Source organism: Salmo trutta, chromosome 22 (assembly GCF_901001165.1).
Source record: "Salmo trutta chromosome 22, fSalTru1.1, whole genome shotgun sequence".
In the NCBI taxonomy this organism is placed as follows: domain Eukaryota; kingdom Metazoa; phylum Chordata; class Actinopteri; order Salmoniformes; family Salmonidae; genus Salmo; species Salmo trutta.
In genome coordinates this window covers 7,524,389-7,534,713 of record NC_042978.1, presented here as the reverse complement: position 1 = coordinate 7,534,713, position 10,325 = coordinate 7,524,389, and the positions used below count along the sequence as shown (strand labels likewise).

Sequence of the window (10,325 nt, the reverse complement as noted above, 5' to 3'; positions counted from 1 at the left end):
AGAGAACTTGAAGCAAGTCAGTAGCCTGGTCTTAGCCTTGTGAGCACTTCTGTGCGCTCACACATACTTAGCATGGGCGGTGTGTGATATGACAAGACAAATGCCACACACACTTTTCTGGTTTAGGATCACACAGACCAATCCCTAGTATTCAGACCCCTTGACTTTTTTGTTACGTTACAGCCTTATTCTAAAATGGTTTAAATATAATGTTTTACTCAGCAATCAACACAATACCCCATAATGACACTTGGAACCAGGTTTTTAGACATTTTTACAAATGTAAAAAAAAAAAAAAACAGTAACCTTATTTACATAAGTATTCAGACCCTTTGCTATGACACTCAAAATTGAGCTCAGGTGCATCCTGTTTCCATTGATCATCCTTGAGATGTTTCTACAACTTGATTGGAGTCTACCTGTGGTAAATTCAATTGATTGGACATGATTTGGAAAGGCACACACTTGTCAATAAAAGGCACATAACAGCCCGCTTGGAGTTTGCCAAAAGGCACCTAAAGACTCTTAGACCATGAGAAACAAGATTCTCTGGTCTGATGAAACCAAGATTGAACTATTTGGCCTGAAAGCCAAGCGTCACGTCTGGAGGAAACCTGGCACCATCCCTACGGTGAAGCATGGTGGTGGCAGCATCATGCTGTGGGGATGTTTTTCAGCGGCTGGGACTGGGAGACTAGTCAGGATTGAGGCAAAGATAAATGGAGCAAAGTACAGAGAGATCCTTGATGAAAACCTGCTCCAGAGCGCTCAGGACCTCACACTGGGGTGAAGGGTCACCTTCCAACAGGACAACAACCCTAAGCACACAGCCGTGGCTTCGGGACAAGCCTCTGAATGTCCTTGACTCGCCCAGCCAGAGCCCGGACTTGAACTCAATCGAACATCTCTGGAGAGACCTGAAAATAGCTGTGCACCGACGCTCCCCATCCAACCTGACAGAGCTTGAGAGGAATGGGAGAAACTCTCAAGAAGTCATACCCAAGAAGACTCGAGGCTGTTATCGCTGACAAAGGTGCTTCAACAAAGTCCTGAATAAAGGTTAAAAAAAGGTAAAGGTCTGAATACTTATGTACTTTTTTTACATTTACATTTTCAAAATAACTGTTTTTGCTTTGTCATTATGGGGTATTGTGTGTAGATTGGTATGGGAAAACGTAACAGAATGTGGAAAAGGTCCAGGGGTCTGAATACTTTCCGAATGCAGTGTATGTGAGTTCATGGCTCTGTCTGCGCATGTTTGTGTGTGCGCGTTCAAATCTAGGAGTCTCACTGTGCTTGTATACATGTGTGTTTACGCCTGCCTGCATTCTCACTAGTCTATTTTTCTGTTTGCACAGCAGACCAAAATCCTGTTTTTCAGGTGTTATTTCCAACATAACAACAACCACAACACTTTCAGAAGAGAAAAAAAATGACTTCTCAAAAAGTGTATTCCCCCCCCCTTCCGTGTCCCTCCCTGTCTTACTGGTGGTGAGATGTCTGTGTGAGCTGGCGCTAAGAAGCTGTTAAAAACATCTCTCCAGCTGGTGCCTGTGTCAGGGTGGCGAGCGCGACCTTGTCTCGTAGCCGTCACCACCCAAAGGGCCTCTCACTCACTCACACACTCACGCACACACACCAGAGTTTTCAAAATGCATACTCTCTCCAGCTCATTCCAAAGTGGTGGGTAACGAGCTGATAACCTGCCTACCATTGCCTACAGTGAGGGGGGAAAAGTATTTGATCCCCTGCTGATTTTGTATGTTTGCCCACTGACAAAGAAATGATCAGTCTATCATTTTAATGGTAGGTTTATTTGAGAGACAGAATAACAACAAAAAAAGTCCACCTGTGGTAAATTCAATTGATTGGACATGATTTGGAAAGGCACACACTGTTGAGAGACAGAATAACAACAAAAAAATCAAGGAAAACGCATGTCAAAAATGTTATAAATTGATTTGCATTTTAATGAGGGAAATAAGTATTTGACCCCTCTGCAAAACATGACTTAGTACTTGGTGGCAAAACCCTTGTTGGCAATCACAGAGGTCAGATGTTTCTTGTAGTTGGCCACCAGGTTTGCACACATCTCAGGAGGGATTTTGTCCCACTCCTCTTTGCAGATCTTCTCCAAGTCATTAAGGTTTCGAGGCTGACGTTTGGCAACTCGAACCTTCAGCTCCCTCCACAGATTTTCTATGGGATTAAGGTCTGGAGACTTGCTAGGCCACTCCAGGACCTTAATGTGCTTCTTGAGCCACTCCTTTGTTGCCTTGGCCGTATGTTTTGGGTCATTGTCATGCTGGAATACCCATCCACGACCCATTTTCAATGCCCTGGCTGAGGGAAGGAGGTTCTCACCCAAGACTGGACAGTACACGGCCCCGTCCATCGTCTCTTTGATGCGGTGAAGTTATCCTGTGCCCTTAGCAGAAAAACACCCCCAAAGCATAATGTTTCCACCTCCATGTTTGACGGTGGGGATGGGCAGCATTCCTCCTCCTCCAAACACGGCGAGTTGAGTTGATGCCAAAGAGCTCCATTTTGGTCTCATCTGACCACAACACTTTCACCCAGTTGTCCTCTGCCAATGAACATCTGAATGATTCAAACTTCAGACGGGCATGTATATGTGCTTTCTTGAGCAGGGGGACCTTGCGGGCGCTGCAGGATTTCAGTCCTTCACGGTGTAGTGTGTTACCAATTGTTTTCTTGGTGACTATGGTCCCAGCTGCCTTCAGATTATTGACAAGATCCTCCCGTGTAGTGCTGGGCTGATTCCTCACCATTCTCATGATCATTGCAACTCCACGAGGTGAGATCTTGCATGGAGCCCCAGGCCGAGGGAGATTGACAGTTCTTTTGTGTTTCTTCCATTTGCGAATAATCGCACCAACTGTTGTCACCTTCTCACCAAGCTGCTTGGCGATGGTCTTGTAGCCCATTCCAGCCTTGTGTAGGTCTACAATCTTGTCCCTGACATCCGTGGAGAGCTCTTTGGTCTTGGCCATGGTGGAGAGTTTGTAATCTGATTGATTGCTTCTGTGGACAGGTGTCTTTTATACAGGTAACAAACTGAGATTAGGAGCACTCCCTTTAAGAGTGTGCTCCTAATCTCAGCTCGTTACCTGTATAAAAGACACCTGGGAGCCAGAAATCTTTCTGATTGAGAGGGGTTCAAATACTTATTTCCCTCATTAAAATGCAAATCAATTTATAACATTTTTGACATGCGTTTTTCTGGATTTTTTTGTTGTTATTCTGTCTCTCATTGTTCAAATAAACCTACCATTAAAATTATAGACTGATCATTTTTTTGTCAGTGGGCAAACATACAAAATCAGCAGGGGATCAAATACTTTTTTCCCTCACTGTATGTAATAGAATGGGGAATGGGAAGCACGCTTCAATTACCGGTTGAGGAAAAAAAAAAATAATTGTAGCTATTTTTATTCAACCTCCGTTTGCATTTGTTGAATTGTTACCCAATGATTGGGTTTATAAAAGCACGTTTAGTCCAGCAGCAACGAATGAGCTGTTTGAGTAGCTGTAGCTCTCGCGCTGTCTGACAGATTTTCCACTCATAGGCTCTCTGTCCATGTGCTGTGCACGTGTGATAAACATAACTACTAACGAAAATACACGCGCGCCAATTTAATTCCACTAAATTATGCAAATGAACCTATGGACTGATAAGCATGACCAATCAAAATGTATTTACATTGACAGGTATTTCCATCGATGAACAGGCTAAAAAAACGGCATTTCGCAATCAGACTTTTTTCATCTCCCGGGCAATTGCCGGTGGCAGTTTTTTATTTATCGGCTTTCCATTTTTTGGGCGCCCCAAAGCTGGCTATTACCTGCTAACGGAAACCCTGGTGTGTGTGTGTTTCTGTGTGTTTGTGTTTGTTACCTTCCAATCAGGCAATTCTAGTACTGTATTTTGTCCTATTGACTTATCCAACTTGGAGCCAGGGACTCTCCAAAAATCATAGGGTCTGTTTTTGTAGTTTTTCCAAGTATGACACTTCATCAACTTTTTATAAAACCTTTTTTTTTTTTTTCTTCACTCTCTTGCCATCTCTCGTTCTCTATTTCCATCTCTCTTTTCTCTCTCCTCTTCTCCACTATTCAGGTGGAGTTCCAGGATGAGTCACAGTTGTTACTGAAGCAAACAGAGATCCACTCGCTGGAGCAGGACCTGCCCAAAAGGGTCTGCGCCCGCCTGGTACGAGATCATCTGGCACCCACCTACTAGGGCTGGGGAGAGGGAAGCAGGGTGGGCTGGGGAGAGGGAAACAGGGGGGTGGGCTGGGGAGAGGGAAACAGGGGGATGGGCTGGGGAGAGGGAAGCAGGGGGGTAGGCTGGGGAGAGGGAAGCAGGGGGATGGGCTGGGGAGAGGGAAGCAGGGGGATGGGCTGGGGAGAGGGAAGCAGGGGGATGGGCTGGGGAGAGGGAAGCAGGGGGATGGGCTGGGGAGAGGGAAGCAGGGGGATGGGCTGGGGAGAGGGAAGCAGGGATGGGCTGGGGAGAGGGAAGCAGGGATATGGCCGGGGGAGAGGGAAGCAGGGGGGTAGGCTGGGGAGAGGGAAGCAGGGGGATGGGCTGGGGAGAGGGAAACAGGGGGGTGGGCTGGGGAGAGGGAAACAGCGGGATGGGCTGGGGAGAGGGAAGCAGGGGGGTGGGCTGGGGAGAGGGAAGCAGGGGGATGGGCTGGGGAGAGGGAAGCAGGGGGATGGGCTGGGGAGAGGGAAGCAGGTGGATGGGCTGGGGAGAGGGAAGCAGGGGGATGGGCTGGGGAGAGGGAAGCAGGGGGATGGGCTGGGGAGAGGGAAGCAGGGATGGGCTGGGGAGAGGGAAGCAGGGATGTGGCCGGGGGAGAGGGAAGCAGGGGGGTAGGCTGGGGAGAGGGAAGCAGGGGGATGGGCTGGGGAGAGGGAAGCAGGGGGATGGGCTGGGGAGAGGGAAGCAGGTGTGGTTTGGGGAGAGGGAAGCAGGGGGATGGGCTGGGGAGAGGGAAGCAGGGGGATGGGCTGGGGAGGGGGAAGCAGGTGTGGTTTGGGGGAGAGGGAAGCAGGTGTGGTTTGGGGGAGAGGATGGCAGGAGTGGTTTGGGGAGAGGATGGCAGGAGTGGGCTGGGGGAGAGGATGGCAGGAGTGGGCTGGACTGGGGGAGAGGATGGCAGGAGTGGGCTGGACTGGGGGAGAGGATGGCAGGAGTGGGCTGGGGGAGAGGAAGGTAGTGCTGGGCAGGGCTGGGGGAGAGGAAGGCTTGGGGAGAGGATGGCAGGAGTGGGCTGGGGGAGAGGAAGGTAGTGCTGGGCAGGACTAGGGGAGAGGAAGGCTTGGGGAAAGGGAGACGGGTGGGCTGGGGGAAAGGGAGACGGGTGGGCTGGGGGAAAGGGAGACGGGTGGGCTGGGGGAAAGGGAGACGGGGGGGGGGGGGGGGGGGGAGACGGGAGGGCTGGGGGGCGGGAGACGGATGGGCTGGAGAAAGGAAATTGGTGCGTGTATAATATTATTGCACACTACGTTATGATGCTCAGTTCAGTCATGGCTGTGCTGAGACCTATAAAAATGTCCCTCCCACCGTATGTACAGTGCATCTGGAAAGTATTCAGACCCCTTATTCTAAAATGTATTAAATAGTTTCTCCCCTCATCAATCTACACACAATACCCCATAATGACATAGCAAAAACAGGTTTTTAGAATTTAGTGCAAATAAAATAACAAATAAAATCTAATTTACATAAGTATTCAGATCCTTTATTCAGGACTTTGTTGAAGCACCTTTGGCAGCTACTACATCCTCGAGTCTTCTTGGGTATGACACTGCAAGCTTGGACACCTGTATTTGGGGAGTTTCTCCCATTCTTCTCTGCAGATCCTCTCAAGCTCTGTCAGGTTGGATGGGGAGCGTCGCTGCACAGCTATTTTCAGGTCTCTCCAGAGATGTTCGATTGGGTTCAAGTCCGGGCTCTGGCTGGGTAACTCAAGGACATTCAGAGGCTTGTCCCGAAGCCACTCCTGCATGGTCTTAGCTGTGTGCTTAAGGTCGTTGTCCTGTTGGAAGGTGAACCTTCGCCCTAGTCTGAGGTCCTGCTCTGGAGCACCTTTTCATCAAGGATCTCTCTGTGCTCCGTTTATCTTTCCCTCGATCCTGACTAGTCTCCCAGTCCCTGCCGCTGAAAAACATCCCCACAGCATGATGCTGCCACCACCATGCTTCACTGTAGGGATGGGCCCATGCACTGTCAACTGTGGGACCTTTTATAGACAGGTGTGTGTCAATCAATTGAATTTACCACAGGTGGACACCAATGAAGTTGTACAAATATTTCAAGGATGATCAATGGAAACAGGATGCACCTGACTTCAATTTCGAGTCGTATAGCAAAGGGTCTGAATACTTATATAAATAAGGTCTGTTTAGAATTTTTATAGATTTGCAAAAATGTCTAAAAACCTGTTTTTGCTTCGTCGTTATGGGAATATTGTGTGTAGATTGATGAGGAAAAATGTATATCCATTTTATAATGAAGCTGTAACGTAACAAAGTGGAAAAAGCCAAGGGCCTGAATACTTTCCGAATGCACTGTAAATAAACTATGTTCAGATACTTATGACTTTTTTAAATGGGGGGACTAAATATATAAAGTGCTTTCATTTCTAAATGATGAAACAGATATGTATGAACATACCCTCAAATAAAGGGTGTCATTCTGTGCTGCCGCCTCATATGAAACATTTGATCTCGAATCCAAAGTCCTGGAGTACAAAGCCAAAATTAAATGTCAGCTTCTCTGTCCAAATGCATACGGCGGGGAGTTGTACATACTGTGTATATACAAAAGTATGTGGACACCCCTTCAAATTAGTGGATTTGGCTGTTTCAGCCACATCAGTTGCTGACACATGTATAAAATCGAGCACACTGCCATGCATTATCCATAGGTCAACGTTGGCATTAGAATTGCCTTACTGAAGAGCTCAGTGACTTTCAACGTGGCACCATCATAGGATGCCACAATTCCAACAAGTCAGTTTGTCAGTTTTCTGCCCTACTGGAGCTGCCCTGGTCAACTGTAAGTGCTGTTATTGTGAAGTGGAAACGTCTAGGAGCAACAACGGCTCAGCCACAAAGTGGTAGGCCACACAAGCTCACAGAATGGGACTACCGGGTGCTGAAGTGTGTAGTGCATAAAATTGTCTGTCTTCGGTTGCAACACTCACTACCGAGTTCCAAACTGCCTCTGGAAGCACCGTCAGCACAAGAACTGTTCGTCGGGAGCTTTATGAAATGGGTTTCCATGGCCGGGCAGCCGCACACAAGCCTAAGATCACCATGCGCAATGTCACGCGTCAGCTGGAGTGGTGTAAAGCTCGACACGTGTTCTCTGGAGTGATGAATCATGCTTCACCATCTGGCAGTCCGACAGACTAATTTGGGTTTGGCGGATGCCAGGAGAACGCTACCTGCCCCAATGTATAGTGCCAACTGTAAAGTTTGGTGGAATAATGGTCTGGGGATGTTTTTCATGGTTCGGGCTAGGCCCCTTAGATCCAGTGAAGGGAAATCTTAACGCTACAGCATACAATTACATTGTAGATGATTCTGTGCTTCCAACTTTGTGGCAACAGTTTGGGGAAGGCTCTTTCCTATTTCAACATGACAATGCCTCCGTGCACAAGGCGAGGTCCATACAGAAATGGTTTGTCGAGATCGGTTTTGGAAGAACCTGACTGGCCTGCACAGAGCCCTGACCTCAACCCCATCGAACACCTTTGGGACGAATTGGAACGCCGACTGCAAGCCAGGCCTAATCGCCCAACATCAGTGCCCAACCTCACTAATGTTATTGTTGTTTAATAGAAGCAAGTCCCCCGCAGCAACATCTAATTGAACGCCTTCAAAGAAGAGTGGAGTCTGTTATAGCAGCGAAGGGGGTACCAACTCCAAACTAATGCCCATGATTTTTTAATTAGATGTTTCAGGAGCAGGTGTCCACATACTTTTGGTCATGTCGTGTGCTTTACTTGATGCTCCTGACTTAAAAATGAGAAACATACATGCTTACAGTTTGGTTGAAAAGGTTGTAGTGGTCTGGATGGTGTAGGGGCAAAGGTATGGAAGAAGGAATTTTATCGACTTCATGCCACTGTTTTAATCATAAGCTGTATCTTACCTCTCCAGGCAATACCAACCCAGGAAGGTGTTAGGTCAGGAGATGAACCACAGGCAGCCAAGCGGCCTCGCCTCCCTGCTTCTCACCCCCCACCTCAAGCCCCCATGGATTCAACGCAGCAGCACCTCGGATGCCACCCCCCAGCTACAGCCCCAGCACCTCACAGTATTATACCCACCACCCCCAGCCATGCGCCTGCTCCCACCAACACTGACATCAGTGCCCCTACCCTCACACAGGCTCTGGCAATACCCATCCCCGAGCCCACCCTTAACCCAATGCCCGCTCTCCCTAACCCCCGTCTCGCTGACCATCTCCCAGCCGCCCCCCTGCTGCCCCTGTCTCCAGACATGCCCTCCCAGCACCAGGGCGAAGTCTACACGCCTAGCTCCAGCTACGTATCCTACATGGAGACTCTGCTCAATGCACATTTCCCCCCTCAGGAAGAGGGCCCCGGTCCCCTGTTTTAATGAGACACACCACTCAGCAGTGCTAGCTAGTCTCACAGGAGCTAAGCTAATGCTATGAAAGCTAACTTAATCTATGCTAACGGGAGCTAGCGGAGACGAAGCTAACGGAGGCTAGCTAATGGACAGTAGCATCCGCTACACAGGAGCTGAAAACAGGGCGCAGAGGAAGCACTCTTCAGTTGCATGTCTTTTTTTCATTCGAATTTTCTCACTGTGGTGATGGGCAGCTCCTGGAACTGCAGCGGAAGAGGAGGCTTCTTTCCCACCTCCGTATCTTTTCCATTGTGCAAGACACAAGGTATAGACATGAATAGACTCTCGTGAGCATCAACGCCGTACCTCTCTACATCCGTTTATTTACCCATTTCCCACACATTTACAGAAAGGAGAAACCCGTCATATGGGCACGTGACGTCAGCAGTCTACGTGCATCAGCTTTTTGAGTTGTGCTATAAAACCAGCTACAAGTCTTTTTTTAAAGAAGCCTAACCAACAGCTAACAATAAAACGGAAAATCAAATGGACAGAATATTTGTGTACAGTTTCAATAATGTATTTTTTTTTTTTTTTTTGCGAGAGGTCCTGGGAAAAGGGTGGGGGTGTATTACGGGGGTTTCACAAGTATTTAAATGTTTTAGTCACATATTGATATAAAATATTTGTACAAAGAAAAACATGTTCAATGCAACCATGGTAGTTGCACTTTACCGTAAACTTGTCTGCAGAACCATTGAATTTTGTGAAGATGTGTTGCAGTAGTTACGAATGTGACCTTGTGTCGACTAAACCCAAAATGGTCATACACAAATGGCCGTATACAAACGGCTCACGTTTTCCAACTCCAGAACTTCTTCTCTGGGCTTGTTTTGTAGCATTCTTCGTAAAATGTCAAATCAATGTACTATTCAATTTTGTCTGTCTGTATGACTATTCTTTCTATGTTTATTTTGTGAATATATTAACTAACCTCACGAGGTGACAGAGAAAATGGTTTGATTATCAAATTGTGATCCTTATTTTTTGAGATTTTAGAACCATAAATTCAGTTTCTACTCCGGTGAAGAAATAAGGAATTTTCAAATGGTGTGTTGACTCTTTATATAGGTGCTGTAAGGTGTCCTGGACTACTGAGGAAGCATGTTTCTCATACCCTTAGTCACATTGTACATAGTGCAAGCCTTGTGTATGTGAATCAAATCTGTCAATGTCATACTAGCCATTTCGTTTAACTGTTAAAGAGGCTTTATTTCATAGGAATTAAACAGAGTTGCAATGATTACTAGCTTCCACTGTGTTCCTTTCCTTTTTCATGTTTAGAAACTCTCTCTTGTCCCTCTCTCCTCCACCATCTGTCCGTCCTTGCTCATCCTGCGCACCACTCCCCTTCCCTGCAGGCCGCTACGGTTTTGACTTTGCTCTAATGGTGCGATTGAGCACAGTGGAGGTATAACTACAGCTATTACCCCCCCCCCCCCCCCCCGTCCTGTCCCGTCCTCCTCTGGCAACAACACAACCCGAATCCCAAAGAGGAGGCTAATGTTTAAAGGAGGGGAAAAGTGTTCCACAGCCCATTGAGGTCACTATTGATTCTTACTGCCCATAGGTGTAGTTCTAATGAGAAGAGAGACAGTGACTGTTCCTCACCTCATCTGCCAGTTGTG

At 47.5% G+C, this 10,325-nt stretch overlaps 1 protein-coding gene across 1 annotated transcript in view; it reads left to right on the top strand.

Annotated features, from left to right (window-relative positions):
• LOC115157977 (lysine-specific demethylase 4B) overlaps positions 1-9,941 on the top strand; it is a gene marked incomplete in the record, with an annotated part of 72,532 nt that extends 62,591 nt beyond the window's left edge. Inside the window, 2 exon segments of the mRNA XM_029706388.1 lie at positions 4,142-4,234; positions 8,203-9,941. Coding sequence (XP_029562248.1) covers positions 4,142-4,234; positions 8,203-8,664 — 555 coding nt within the window.
• Positions 9,942-10,325: the final 384 nt, after the last annotated feature.